At 29.8% G+C, this 16,609-nt stretch overlaps 1 protein-coding gene across 4 annotated transcripts in view; it reads left to right on the forward strand.

Annotated features, from left to right (window-relative positions):
• Positions 1-14,791: 14,791 nt before the first annotated feature.
• Positions 14,792-16,609, forward strand: part of LOC133542353 (rho-associated protein kinase 2-like) — a 164,359-nt gene continuing 162,541 nt past the window's right edge. For 2 of the 4 annotated variants that reach the window (XR_009804135.1, XM_061886406.1), the window contains exon 1: positions 14,792-15,201. Coding sequence is in view for 3 of the 4 variants with exons in the window: in XM_061886406.1 (XP_061742390.1) it covers positions 15,106-15,201 (96 nt within the window). In the remaining variant the exon portion in view is untranslated. The remainder of the gene's footprint in view (positions 15,202-16,609) is intronic. The other 2 variants (XM_061886407.1, XM_061886408.1) reach the window with 2 other exon arrangements.

The following is a 16,609-nucleotide window of genomic DNA, read 5'->3' on the forward strand; positions in this document are numbered from 1 at the left end:
CCCAGCCAATATTCTACAGCACAAATACAACGTTGAAACAACATACTTTTTGACAACGTTTAATCAATGTTGGGTTCTGACGTTGTTTGACCGTTGAATTTTGGTCATTTCCCAACCAATATTCTACAACACAAGTACAACGTTAAAAGAACATGCTTTTTGACAACGTTTAATCAATGTTGGGTTGATTTGACCGTTGAATTTTGGTCATTTCCCAACCAATATTTAACAACACAAATACAACGTTGAAACAACATAATTTTTGACAATGTTTAAACAATGTTGGGTTGATTTGACCGTTGAATTGTGGTCATTTTCCAACCAATATTCTACAACAAAAATACAACGTTGAAACAACATAATTTTTGACAACGTTTAATCAATGTCGGGTTCTGACATTGTTTGACCGTTGAATTTTGGTCATTTCCCAACCAATATTCTACAACACAAATACAACGTTGAAACAACATGCTTTTTGACCACGCTTAATCAATGTCGGGTTTTGACGTTGATTTGACCGTTGAATTTTCGGTCATTTTCCAAACGATAATCTAAAACACAAATACAACGTTGAAACAACATGCTTTTTGACAACGTTAAATCAATGTTGGGTTTTGACGTTGGTTTAACCATTTAATTTTGGTCATTTCCCAACCAATATACTACAACACAATTACACAACGTTGAACGACGTTAAATCAATGTTTGGTTCTGACGTTGATTTGATCGTTGAAGTTTGGTCATTTCCTAACCAATATTCTACGACACAAATACAACGTTGAAACAACATGCTATATAACGACTAATCAATGTCGGGCTCTGACGTTGATTTGACCGTTGACTTTTGGTCATTGAATCAATGTTGGGTTCTGATGTTGAATTGAAGGTTGAATTTTGGTAATTTCCCAACCAATATTCTACAACACAAACATAACGTTGAAACAACATGCTTTTTGATTACGTTAAATCAATGTTGGGTTCTGACGTTGATTTAACCGTTGAATGTTACGTCATTTCCCAACGTTACACATCAAAGTTGTCTCACTTTACAAATCCGACTGTTTTGCAAGATTGTTTAGAAGTCAGTTTTAAAAGAACATAAGTATAATCGACGTTGTATCAATGTCTTGTGTCTGCTGGCAACCTCTTAGGAATGATATCTCTGTATTTTTCTTCACAGAGAAAACTATGTGCAACGTGATTTGTTGGTGTTCAGCAGCATCACACACAAAGCATGAGTGCACTCTCAGTCGCTTCAATCACTAATCAGTTCAATTGCCTTTTCAGCCCAAATAATGCCAAACATGTGCAACTGATCTGCATTCTGCCCTTTTAAAAAAGAAAAAGCCTTCAATGAGATGATTCCAAAAAACAGTGTGTGATATTACCTATTGTGGTGTTTTATATACATATCTATATACATATATGTATACAGTACAGGCCAAAAGTTTGGACACACCTTTTCATTTCAATGTGTTTTCTTTATTTTCATGACTATTTACATTGTAGATTGTCACTGAAGCCATCAAAACTATGAATGAAGACATGTGGAGTTATGTACTTAACTGAGAATGATCTAGTTTCTTCAAAATAGCCACCCTTTGCTCCGATTACTGCTTTGCACATTCCTGGCATTCTCTCCATGAGCTTCAAGAGGTAGTCACCTGAAATGGGTTTCACTTCACGGGTGTCATAGTTATGATGCCTTCAGTGACAATCTACAATGTAAATAGTCATGGAATTAAAGAAATATATATATATATATATATATATATATATATATATATATATATATACTGTATATATGTGTGAGTATATAGATATATACACACACTGTATATATGTGTGTGTATATAGATATACATGTATATGTACATATATATGAATGTATATATATATGTATATATATGTGTGTGTGTATGTATATATATATATGTATATATATATACATATTTATGTGTATATACATGCGTGTATATAGATATATAAATTTATGTACATATATCTCTATATATGTGTGTGTATATGTATACGTAATTATATATATATATGTGTATGTGTTTATATATACATATATTTACTTTATATATAGATATATATGTATGTATATATATATATATATCTAGTGTATATATATATATATATATATATATATATGTACATATATCTCTATATATGTGTGTGTATATGTATATGTAATTATATATATGTGTATGTGTTTATATATACATATATTTACTTTATATATAGATATATATGTGTGTGTGTATATATATATATCTAGTGTATATATATATATATATATGTACATATATGTGTGTATATATGTATATATATTAATAATTTACATATACTGTATATATATATGTGTATATATATATATATATGTGTGTATATATATATATATGTATATATATATATATATATATATATGTATATATACAGATATATATATATATATATATATATATGTATATATATATATATATATATATATATACTGTACATTATTCAACCGTCAAATACTGCAGTATGCAGTGATCAGTATTACAATCCCCGGAGTATTTTTGTTGATCATATCACAGAAATACTCATCCATATAAGAAGCTATCGTCCGATTTTCCTCACACGCAGGGCCCATCCCTGGCTAAATCGGGGCCCTAAGCAACATTTCATTCGGAGCCCCTATTCCAATTAATTTATATTTACATAAAACCATTTTTATACTTTTATATTTTTACATGAATCTTGAATTCAACCTGGGGACAGTGACAGTGTCAAGGGGAAAACCCGGCATTGTGTTGTTTTCAGTGACGGAGCAGGAAGTGGCTCGGTGTGTGTTGCCATAACAACAACATCATTTATTTACTTCTTACCCCACCATAAGTGACAATGTTATTGAAGGCAAGATTATTTTATTAGAAAGAAAGCACTCTCTTTTAAATGTGTGGTGGATAGGCCCGGAGCTTAAACTGCAAACAACGTGGTTTTAGGACAAAAGGTTTATTTACCCATATTCAAAAGTACAAGTTGGATTTAAATTGCCAACGCAAACAGACAGTATCCTACCAAGGAACCAGAATCATGCAATCAATTATTGATCTCCTGGCTTTTTATATGTTTTCCTCATGTGTTAAGGTCTTGTTGTTTTGCAACTGCTGGCTCCCAAACAACTGTGGATCCCTTAGTCATAACAAATAGTCAAAACATTTCTTAGAATGGTCATAACGACCACAAGCTCAAATTTCCCCTACTTATGATCAGCAGTGGTTCGGAGGCTTTTAGATAGACTTTCTTTTAGGACTTCAATATATGGTACACAGGCCAGAAATTCCACTAGAAATGTCAAATGGAATATTCACCAGCCATTACCACACTATGGATGGGAGAAGTGTCAACATGATGTCATCATTCCACACCTGCACCCCCCCCCCCCTCGCTTATTCCCACCAGCCCCACTCCCACCGTCACAGGTCACGCCATGCTTGTGCCGTAAATCATCCTCGGCTGGCCAGGGGGACTTTGTGTGACTCACTGCTAAAAAAAAAAAAAAAAAATTACAGGCCAATAACAAGACAAAAAAAAGTCTGCCAATACTGTTTTTTTTGCACATTTTGGTTGAAATATGTTTTGTGCCACCGTTTTTTGTCGCTCCCGAGTAGATATCACCATTTTTTTTTTTGTTTGTTTGTATTTGTAAATTTAAATGGATAATAAAAAAAATTAATAATATTCTAAGCCGTGTGTGATTAACTCATTCAGGGGCCTGGAAAAAAAAAAGGATATTTTTAGCAGCGACATGCCTGGCAGGCTGAGCATCAGCATTCTTTAAATGCTGGAAGTCACCGGAGGCTGTGGGCAGATTGATGAGATAAGAGGGCAGGAATTCCGGCTTCGTGTTTGAGGGAGGTGCGTCCCAACATGGAGCGGGAGTGGATCGGCAAAAAACTCCAAACACTTCATAAGAATAAAAACAGGTGTGAGTAAGGAGGGAAGGTGAGGGAGATGTGTGACAATATAGCGAAAATAAAACCCTACCAGAAACTACACCCCTTCAAAATAAAAGCCGGAAGCGTGCGAGTATAATAATACTTAAACATTAAACGCCGTGGTTTCTAATATCCAAGTGAAATCTAGAAACCTGAAATGAAGTTAAAGTTGGCGGGAATATGTTCACGTTTTATCATGTACGATAGTACAATTACAAACATATTTAAGAATAATTTACCCCAAAAAAACTACATTCCAATGTAAAAAGAAGTTAGGTGCTGTAAAACGACATGCATATTTAAGAATAAATCTCAAAGAAAGTACATACAAATGTAAAAAGAAGTTAAGCACTGTAAAACTACATACATATGCAAGACTAAATGTCTTTAGGGGCGGCATAGCTCGGTTGGTAGAGTGGCCGTGCCAGCAACTTGAGGGTTGCAGGTTCGATTCCCGCTTCCGCCATCCTAGTCACTGCCGTTGTGTCCTTGGGCAAGACACTTCACCCACCTGCTTTAAATGTAACTTAGATATTGGGTTTCACTATGTAAAGCGCTTTGAGTCACTAGAGAAAAGCGCTATATAAATATAATTCACTTTAAAAAAAATAACTATATATGTATATAGACGTGTAAAAAGTAATGAAATGCGATACAACTACATACATGTGTAAGAATACATTTCTAAAAAAAAGCTACATACACGTGTAAAAAGTAGTAAAGTGCTATAAAACTACATACATTTGTAAAAAATAGTTAAGTGCTATAAAACTACATACATTTGTAAAAAGTAGTTAAGTGCTATAAAACTACATATATGTGTAAAAAGTAGTTAAGTGCTATAAAACTACATATATGTGTAAAAAGTAGTTAAGTGCTATAAAACTACATATATGTGTAAAAAGTAGTTAAGTGCTATAAAACTACATACATTTGTAAAAAATAGTTAAGTGCTATAAAACTACATACATGTGTAAAAAGTAGTTAAGTGCTATAAAACTACATACATGTGTAAAAAGTAGTTAAGTGCTATAAAACTACATACATGTGTAAAAAGTAGTTAAGTGCTATAAAACTACATACATGTGTAAAAAGTAGTTAAGTGCTATAAAACTACATACATGTGTAAAAAGTAGGAAAGTGCTATAAAACTACATACATGTGTAAAAAGTAGTTAAGTGCTATAAAACTACATACATGTGTAAAAAGTAGTTAAGTGCTATAAAACTACATACATGTGTAAAAAGTAGTTAAGTGCTATAAAACTACATACATGTGTAAAAAGTAGGAAAGTGCTATAAAACTACATATATGTGTAAGAATACATTTCTAAAAAAAACTACATACTTGTGTAAAAAGTAGTTAAGTGCTATAAAACTACATACATGTGTAAAAAGTAGTTAAGTGCTATAAAACTACATATATGTGTAAGAATACATTTCTAAAAAAAACTACATACTTGTGTAAAAAGTAGTTAAGTGCTATAAAACTACATACATGTGTAAAAAGTAGTTAAGTGCTATAAAACTACATACATTTGTAAAAAATAGTTAAGTGCTATAAAACTACATACATGTGTAAAAAGTAGTTAAGTGCTATAAAACTACATACATGTGTAAAAAGTAGTTAAGTGCTATAAAACTACATACATGTGTAAAAAGTAGTTAAGTGCTATAAAACTACATACATGTGTAAAAAGTAGTTAAGTGCTATAAAACTACATACATGTGTAAAAAGTAGTTAAGTGCTATAAAACTACATACATGTGTAAAAAGTAGTTAAGTGCTATAAAACTACATACATGTGTAAAAAGTAGTTAAGTGCTATAAAACTACATACATGTGTAAAAAGTAGTTAAGTGCTATAAAACTACATACATGTGTAAAAAGTAGTTAAGTGCTATAAAACTACATACATGTGTAAAAAGTAGTTAAGTGCTATAAAACTACATACATGTGTAAAAAGTAGGAAAGTGCTATAAAACTACATATATGTGTAAGAATACATTTCTAAAAAAAACTACATACTTGTGTAAAAAGTAGTTAAGTGCTATAAAACTACATACATGTGTAAAAAGTAGTTAAGTGCTATAAAACTACATATATGTGTAAGAATACATTTCTAAAAAAAACTACATACTTGTGTAAAAAGTAGTTAAGTGCTATAAAACTACATACATGTGTAAAAAGTAGTTAAGTGCTATAAAACTACATACATGTGTAAAAAGTAGTTAAGTGCTATAAAACTACATACATGTGTAAAAAGTAGTTAAGTGCTATAAAACTACAAAAATGTGTAAGAATACATTTCTAAAAAAAAGCTACATACACGTGTAAAAAGTAGTAAAGTGCTATAAAACTACATACATTTGTAAAAAATAGTTAAGTGCTATAAAACTACATACATTTGTAAAAAGTAGTTAAGTGCTATAAAACTACATATATGTGTAAAAAGTAGTTAAGTGCTATAAAACTACATATATGTGTAAAAAGTAGTTAAGTGCTATAAAACTACATATATGTGTAAAAAGTAGTTAAGTGCTATAAAACTACATACATTTGTAAAAAATAGTTAAGTGCTATAAAACTACATACATGTGTAAAAAGTAGTTAAGTGCTATAAAACTACATACATGTGTAAAAAGTAGTTAAGTGCTATAAAACTACATACATGTGTAAAAAGTAGTTAAGTGCTATAAAACTACATACATGTGTAAAAAGTAGTTAAGTGCTATAAAACTACATACATGTGTAAAAAGTAGGAAAGTGCTATAAAACTACATACATGTGTAAAAAGTAGTTAAGTGCTATAAAACTACATACATGTGTAAAAAGTAGTTAAGTGCTATAAAACTACATACATGTGTAAAAAGTAGTTAAGTGCTATAAAACTACATACATGTGTAAAAAGTAGGAAAGTGCTATAAAACTACATATATGTGTAAGAATACATTTCTAAAAAAAACTACATACTTGTGTAAAAAGTAGTTAAGTGCTATAAAACTACATACATGTGTAAAAAGTAGTTAAGTGCTATAAAACTACATATATGTGTAAGAATACATTTCTAAAAAAAACTACATACTTGTGTAAAAAGTAGTTAAGTGCTATAAAACTACATACATGTGTAAAAAGTAGTTAAGTGCTATAAAACTACATACATTTGTAAAAAATAGTTAAGTGCTATAAAACTACATACATGTGTAAAAAGTAGTTAAGTGCTATAAAACTACATACATGTGTAAAAAGTAGTTAAGTGCTATAAAACTACATACATGTGTAAAAAGTAGTTAAGTGCTATAAAACTACATACATGTGTAAAAAGTAGTTAAGTGCTATAAAACTACATACATGTGTAAAAAGTAGTTAAGTGCTATAAAACTACATACATGTGTAAAAAGTAGTTAAGTGCTATAAAACTACATACATGTGTAAAAAGTAGTTAAGTGCTATAAAACTACATACATGTGTAAAAAGTAGTTAAGTGCTATAAAACTACATACATGTGTAAAAAGTAGTTAAGTGCTATAAAACTACATACATGTGTAAAAAGTAGTTAAGTGCTATAAAACTACATACATGTGTAAAAAGTAGGAAAGTGCTATAAAACTACATATATGTGTAAGAATACATTTCTAAAAAAAACTACATACTTGTGTAAAAAGTAGTTAAGTGCTATAAAACTACATACATGTGTAAAAAGTAGTTAAGTGCTATAAAACTACATATATGTGTAAGAATACATTTCTAAAAAAAACTACATACTTGTGTAAAAAGTAGTTAAGTGCTATAAAACTACATACATGTGTAAAAAGTAGTTAAGTGCTATAAAACTACAAAAATGTGTAAGAATACATTTCTAAAAAAAACTACATACTTGTGTAAAAAGTAGTTAAGTGCTATAAAACTACATACATGTGTAAAAAGTAGTTAAGTGCTATAAAACTACATACATTTGTAAAAAATAGTTAAGTGCTATAAAACTACATACATGTGTAAAAAGTAGTTAAGTGCTATAAAACTACATACATGTGTAAAAAGTAGTTAAGTGCTATAAAACTACATACATGTGTAAAAAGTAGTTAAGTGCTATAAAACTACATACATGTGTAAAAAGTAGTTAAGTGCTATAAAACTACATACATGTGTAAAAAGTAGTTAAGTGCTATAAAACTACATACATGTGTAAAAAGTAGTTAAGTGCTATAAAACTACATACATGTGTAAAAAGTAGTTAAGTGCTATAAAACTACATACATGTGTAAAAAGTAGGAAAGTGCTATAAAACTACATATATGTGTAAGAATACATTTCTAAAAAAAACTACATACTTGTGTAAAAAGTAGTTAAGTGCTATAAAACTACATACATGTGTAAAAAGTAGTTAAGTGCTATAAAACTACATATATGTGTAAGAATACATTTCTAAAAAAAACTACATACTTGTGTAAAAAGTAGTTAAGTGCTATAAAACTACATACATGTGTAAAAAGTAGTTAAGTGCTATAAAACTACATACATGTGTAAAAAGTAGTTAAGTGCTATAAAACTACATACATGTGTAAAAAGTAGTTAAGTGCTATAAAACTACATACATGTGTAAAAAGTAGTTAAGTGCTATAAAACTACATACATTTGTAAAAAGTAGTTAAGTGCTATAAAACTACATACATGTGTAAAAAGTAGTTAAGTGCTATAAAACTACATACATGTGTAAAAAGTAGTTAAGTGCTATAAAACTACATACATGTGTAAAAAGTAGTTAAGTGCCATAAAACTACATACATGTGTAAAAAGTAGTTAAGTGCTATAAAACTACATACATGTGTAAAAAGTAGTTAAGTGCTATAAAACTACATACATGTGTAAAAAGTAGTTAAGTGCTATAAAACTACATACATGTGTAAAAAGTAGTTAAGTGCTATAAAACTACATACATGTGTAAAAAGTAGTTAAGTGCTATAAAACTACATACATGTGTAAAAAGTAGTTAAGTGCTATAAAACTACATACATGTGTAAAAAGTAGTTAAGTGCTATAAAACTACATACATGTGTAAAAAGTAGTTAAGTGCTATAAAACTACATACATGTGTAAAAAGTAGGAAAGTGCTATAAAACTACATATATGTGTAAGAATACATTTCTAAAAAAAACTACATACTTGTGTAAAAAGTAGTTAAGTGCTATAAAACTACATACATGTGTAAAAAGTAGTTAAGTGCTATAAAACTACATATATGTGTAAGAATACATTTCTAAAAAAAACTACATACTTGTGTAAAAAGTAGTTAAGTGCTATAAAACTACATTCATGTGTAAAAAGTAGTTAAGTGCTATAAAACTACATACATGTGTAAAAAGTAGTTAAGTGCTATAAAACTACATACATGTGTAAAAAGTAGGAAAGTGCTATAAAACTACATATATGTGTAAGAATACATTTCTAAAAAAAACTACATACATGTGTAAAAAGTAGTTAAGTGCTATAAAACTACATACATGTGTAAAAAGTAGTTAAGTGCTATAAAACTACATATATGTGTAAGAATACATTTCTAAAAAAAACTACATACTTGTGTAAAAAGTAGTTAAGTGCTATAAAACTACATACATGTGTAAAAAGTAGTTAAGTGCTATAAAACTACATACATTTGTAAAAAATAGTTAAGTGCTATAAAACTACATACATGTGTAAAAAGTAGTTAAGTGCTATAAAACTACATACATGTGTAAAAAGTAGTTAAGTGCTATAAAACTACATACATGTGTAAAAAGTAGTTAAGTGCTATAAAACTACATACATGTGTAAAAAGTAGTTAAGTGCTATAAAACTACATACATGTGTAAAAAGTAGTTAAGTGCTATAAAACTACATACATGTGTAAAAAGTAGTTAAGTGCTATAAAACTACATACATGTGTAAAAAGTAGTTAAGTGCTATAAAACTACATACATGTGTAAAAAGTAGGAAAGTGCTATAAAACTACATATATGTGTAAGAATACATTTCTAAAAAAAACTACATACTTGTGTAAAAAGTAGTTAAGTGCTATAAAACTACATACATGTGTAAAAAGTAGTTAAGTGCTATAAAACTACATATATGTGTAAGAATACATTTCTAAAAAAAACTACATACTTGTGTAAAAAGTAGTTAAGTGCTATAAAACTACATACATGTGTAAAAAGTAGTTAAGTGCTATAAAACTACATACATGTGTAAAAAGTAGTTAAGTGCTATAAAACTACATACATGTGTAAAAAGTAGTTAAGTGCTATAAAACTACATACATGTGTAAAAAGTAGTTAAGTGCTATAAAACTACATACATGTGTAAAAAGTAGTTAAGTGCTATAAAACTACATATATGTGTAAGAATACATTTCTAAAAAAAACTACATACTTGTGTAAAAAGTAGTTAAGTGCTATAAAACTACATACATGTGTAAAAAGTAGTTAAGTGCTATAAAACTACATACATGTGTAAAAAGTAGTTAAGTGCTATAAAACTACATACATGTGTAAAAAGTAGTTAAGTGCTATAAAACTACATATATGTGTAAGAATACATTTCTAAAAAAAACTACATACATGTGTAAAAAGTAGTTAAGTGCTATAAAACTACATACATGTGTAAAAAGTAGTTAAGTGCTATAAAACTACATACATGTGTAAAAAGTAGTTAAGTGCTATAAAACTACATACATGTGTAAAAAGTAGTTAAGTGCTATAAAACTACATACATGTGTAAAAAGTAGTTAAGTGCTATAAAACTACATACATGTGTAAAAAGTAGTTAAGTGCTATAAAACTACATATATGTGTAAGAATACATTTCTAAAAAAAACTACATACTTGTGTAAAAAGTAGTTAAGTGCTATAAAACTACATACATGTGTAAAAAGTAGTTAAGTCCTATAAAACTACATACATGTGTAAAAAGTAGTTAAGTGCTATAAAACTACATACATGTGTAAAAAGTAGTTAAGTGCTATAAAACTACATATATGTGTAAGAATACATTTCTAAAAAAAACTACATACTTGTGTAAAAAGTAGTTAAGTGCTATAAAACTACATACATGTGTAAAAAGTAGTTAAGTGCTATAAAACTACATACATGTGTAAAAAGTAGTTAAGTGCTATAAAACTACATACATGTGTAAAAAGTAGTTAAGTGCTATAAAACTACATATATGTGTAAGAATACATTTCTAAAAAAAACTACATACTTGTGTAAAAAGTAGTTAAGTGCTATAAAACTACATACATGTGTAAAAAGTAGTTAAGTCCTATAAAACTACATATATGTGTAAGAATACATTTCTAAAAAAAACTACATACTTGTGTAAAAAGTAGTTAAGTGCTATAAAACTACATACATGTGTAAAAAGTAGTTAAGTGCTATAAAACTACATACATGTGTAAAAAGTAGTTAAGTGCTATAAAACTACATACATGTGTAAAAAGTAGTTAAGTGCTATAAAACTACATATATGTGTAAGAATACATTTCTAAAAAAAACTACATACTTGTGTAAAAAGTAGTTAAGTGCTATAAAACTACATACATGTGTAAAAAGTAGTTAAGTGCTATAAAACTACATACATGTGTAAAAAGTAGTTAAGTGCTATAAAACTACATATATGTGTAAGAATACATTTCTAAAAAAAACTACATACTTGTGTAAAAAGTAGTTAAGTGCTATAAAACTACATACATGTGTAAAAAGTAGTTAAGTGCTATAAAACTACATATATGTGTAAGAATACATTTCTAAAAAAAACTACATACTTGTGTAAAAAGTAGTTAAGTGCTATAAAACTACATACATGTGTAAAAAGTAGTTAAGTGCTATAAAACTACATACATGTGTAAAAAGTAGTTAAGTGCTATAAAACTACATACATGTGTAAAAAGTAGTTAAGTGCTATAAAACTACATATATGTGTAAGAATACATTTCTAAAAAAAACTACATACTTGTGTAAAAAGTAGTTAAGTGCTATAAAACTACATACATGTGTAAAAAGTAGTTAAGTGCTATAAAACTACATACATGTGTAAAAAGTAGTTAAGTGCTATAAAACTACATACATGTGTAAAAAGTAGTTAAGTGCTATAAAACTACATATATGTGTAAGAATACATTTCTAAAAAAAACTACATACTTGTGTAAAAAGTAGTTAAGTGCTATAAAACTACATACATGTGTAAAAAGTAGTTAAGTCCTATAAAACTACATACATGTGTAAAAAGTAGTTAAGTGCTATAAAACTACATACATGTGTAAAAAGTAGTTAAGTGCTATAAAACTACATACATGTGTAAAAAGTAGTTAAGTGCTATAAAACTACATATATGTGTAAGAATACATTTCTAAAAAAAACTACATACTTGTGTAAAAAGTAGTTAAGTGCTATAAAACTACATACATGTGTAAAAAGTAGTTAAGTGCTATAAAACTACATACATGTGTAAAAAGTAGTTAAGTGCTATAAAACTACATATATGTGTAAGAATACATTTCTAAAAAAAACTACATACTTGTGTAAAAAGTAGTTAAGTGCTATAAAACTACATACATGTGTAAAAAGTAGTTAAGTCCTATAAAACTACATACATGTGTAAAAATGTATGTAGACTGTAAAATGACGTACATATTTCAGAATAAATTACCCCCCAAAAAAACTCCATACAATGTAAAAATAAGTTAAGCGCTCTAAAACTACATACATGTGTAAGAATACATTTCTAAAAAAAACCTCCATAAGTGCAGAATTGAACCACAACAAATAAAGGGACAACTGGTAGAAAATTGATGGATGGAGCTATTTTTTTTTACATTCTTAACACTCATGCAAGTGTAAAAAGAAGTTAAGCACTGTAAAATTACATACATATTTAACAATAAATGACCCCCCCCCAAAAAACTACAAACAAATGTAAAAAGAAGTTAGGTACTGTAAAATTACATAAATATTTAAGAATAAATTACCAAAAAAAAATATATATATATATATATATTTATATATATAATTGTAAAAATAAGTTAGATACTGTAAAATTACATACACATTTTAAAAATAAATGACCCCCCCAAAAAACTACAAACAAATGTAAAAAGAAGTTAGGCACTGTAAAATTATATAAATATTAGGAATGAATTACCAAAAAAAACTACATACAAATGTAAAAAGAAGTTAGGCACTGTAAAATTACATACATAATTAAGAATAACTTACCAAAAAAAGAAAAACTATATACAAGTGTTAAAAGAAGATAAGTACTGTATAATTACATACATATTTTAAGAATAAATTACAAAAAAAAACTATATACAAGTGTAAAAAAAAGTTAGGTACTGTACAATTAAATACATATTTTAACAATAAATTACCCCAAAAAACTACAAACAAATGTAAAAAAAAAAGTTAGGCACTGTAAAATTACATAAATATTTAAGAAGAAATAACCCCACCCCCCCCCCCCCCCCCAAAAAAAAAACTACAAACATATGTAAAAAGAAGTTAGGCACTGTAAAATTACATACATATTTAAGGATAAATTACCCCCCAAAAAAATACATACAAGTGTAAAAATAAAATGGGCACTGTAAAATTGCATACATATTTTAAGAATAAATTACCCCAAAAAAACTAGAAACAAATTTAAAAATAAGTTAGGCACTGTACAATTACATAAATATTTAAGAATAAATAACCCCAAAAAACCTTAATACAAGTGTAGAAAGAAGTTAGGTACTGTAAAATTACATACATATTTAAGAATAAATTACCCCCCAAAAAACTACATACAAGTGTAAAAAGAAGTTAGGCGCTGTAAAATTACATACATAATTAAGAATAAATTACCAAAAAAAACTATATACAAGTGTAAAAAGAAGTTAGGCACTGTACAATTACATAAATATTTAAGAATAAATTGTCCAAAAAAAAAAATTAATACAAGTTTAAAAAGAAATTAGGTACTGTACAATTACATACATATTTTAAAAATAAATTACCCCCCCAAAAAACTACAAACAAATGTAAAAAGAAGTTAGGCACTCTAAAATTACATAAATATTTTAAAAATAAATTACCCAAAAAAACTACAAACAAATGTAAAAAGAAGTTAGGCACTGTAAAATTACATAAATATTTGAAAAATAAATTACCAAAAAAAAAACTACAAACAAATGTAAAAAGAAGTTAGGCACTCTAAAATTACATAAATATTTGAAAAATAAATTACCAAAAAAAACTACAAACAAATGTAAAAAGAAGTTAGGCACTCTAAAATTACATAAATATTTGAAAAATAAATGACCAAAAAAAAACTACAAACAAATGTAAAAAGAAGTTAGGCACTCTAAAATTACATAAATATTTGAAAAATAAATTACCAAAAAAAACTACAAACAAATGTAAAAAGAAGTTAGGCACTCTAAAATTACATAAATATTTGAAAAATAAATTACCAAAAAAAAACTACAAACAAATGTAAAAAGAAGTTAGGCACTCTAAAATTACATAAATATTTTAGAATAAATTACCACAAAAAAAAAAAAACTATATACACGTGTAAAAAGTAGTAAAGCGCTATAAAACTACAAAAAACATACAATTGTAAAAAAAATATTAACCACTAATAAACACTGTAAAATCACACACACACATATATATGTATATATATGAGTTTTAGGTCCAGTTAAAAAAAAAAGGGTGAAACGTAGCGCAGCTTTATTTTGGTAGTCCACGCCGGAAGTGTGATGTCACGCCTGGCAGCGGCAGACAACTGTGGTGTTGAACAGGCTGTTCTGGGATCAGTTTGCCGAGCTTCACCTGCGACTAGACCGCGCGCACCTGAGCGCGGAGACCGACCTACTACCGACTATTCCGGTTGGAATATCAGCCACTCTTCCCTTCTTCCCTTTTTTTTTTTGGATTCTTTTTTTTTTGTATAAAAAGTGTGTTTAAATATGAGTCCAGCGGACTAACTGGACAGCGGCGTCATGAGGCGTCCTGCCAGGTGCGAGTAGACTTTTAGCAAACAACACCACTTCCGGTGTCTCCTTTTTGATTCTTTCTGACATTTAAGAAGGAATATCAAACATGCTCGGGGCGGAGAGCAGGCTGGAGAGCCGGCTGGAGAAGCTGGAGGCGCTCATGAGGAACCCGGAGTCGGTGTTAAACTTGGAAACGCTGTTGGTAAGTTTTTTTTTTTGTTGTGTTTTTTGGTCTTGAGTCGAAGAATGATACATAATGGCGATAACAGGTGATGACGTCATTGGAGCCATGGCGGCAAGTTTGACAATCACGTGATCTTTGACGCTTCGTAAAAACACCATTTTATAATTTTATTTTATGTTAGACGGTCAGTTTTCCCGCTTTACTACTACTAAAAGTTATTAGTTTTAGAATCTGTATTTTTTTTAAATTATAGGAGTTTGATTGATTGATTGAAACTTTTATTACAGTACATATTCCGTACAATTGACCACTAAATGGTAACACCCCAATAAGTTTTTCAACTTGTCAATCAATTCAATTTCTCTGTATTTAATCTGGAATTCAAAACAAATAAGACATGTCCTAAAATACCATAATATGTTGGACCTTGTTCTGTATATTGTACAGCATGGGTGTCAAACTCTGGCCCGCGGGCCAAATGTGGCCCGCCGTGTAATTTCATTTGGCCCTTGAGGCGATATCAAATGAACATTACAGCTGGCTGTAAAACCGCATTCACCACTAATCCTCATACTCGTCAACCCTCCCGATTTTACCCGGGAGACTCCCGAAGTTCCGTGCCCCTCCCGATTTCCACCCTGACAATAATATTGGGGGCGGGCCGTAAAAGCACGGCCTTTGGCGTTCTCTACATGTCGCCACGTCCGCTTTTCCTCCATACAAACAGCGTGCAGGCCCACTCACATAATATCAATCAATCAATGTTTACTTATATAGCCCTAAATCACTAGTGTCTCAAAGGGCTGCACAAACCACCTCGACATCCTCGGTAGGCCCGCATAAGGGCGAGGAAAACTCACACCCAGTGGGACGTCGGTGACAATGATGACTATGAGAACCTTGGAGAGGAGGAAAGCAATGGATGTCGAGCGGGTCTAACATGATACTGTGAAAGTTCAATCCATAATGGATCCAACACAGTCGCGAGAGTCCAGTCCAAAGCGGATCCAACACAGCAGCGAGAGTCCCGTTCACAGCGGAGCCAGCAGGAAACCATCCCAAGCGGAGGCGGATCAGCAGCGCAGAGATGTCCCCAGCCCATACACAGGCAAGCAGTACATGGCCACCGGATCGGACCGGACGCCTTCCACAAGGGAGAGTGGGACATAGAAGAAAAAGAAAAGAAACGGCAGATCAACTGGTCTAAAAAGGGAGTCTATTTAAAGGCTAGAGTATACAAATGAGTTTTAAGGTGAGACTTAAATGCTTCTACTGAGGTAGCATCTCGAACTGTTACCGGGAGGGCATTCCAGGGTACTGGAGCCCGAAATGAAAAAGCTCTATAGCCCGCAGACTTTTTTTGGGCTTTGGGAATCACTAATAAGCCGGAGTCCTTTGAACGCAGATTTCTTGCCGGGACATATGG

The sequence above is a fragment of the Nerophis ophidion genome, linkage group LG24 (genome assembly GCF_033978795.1).
Source record: "Nerophis ophidion isolate RoL-2023_Sa linkage group LG24, RoL_Noph_v1.0, whole genome shotgun sequence".
NCBI lineage: Eukaryota > Metazoa > Chordata > Actinopteri > Syngnathiformes > Syngnathidae > Nerophis > Nerophis ophidion.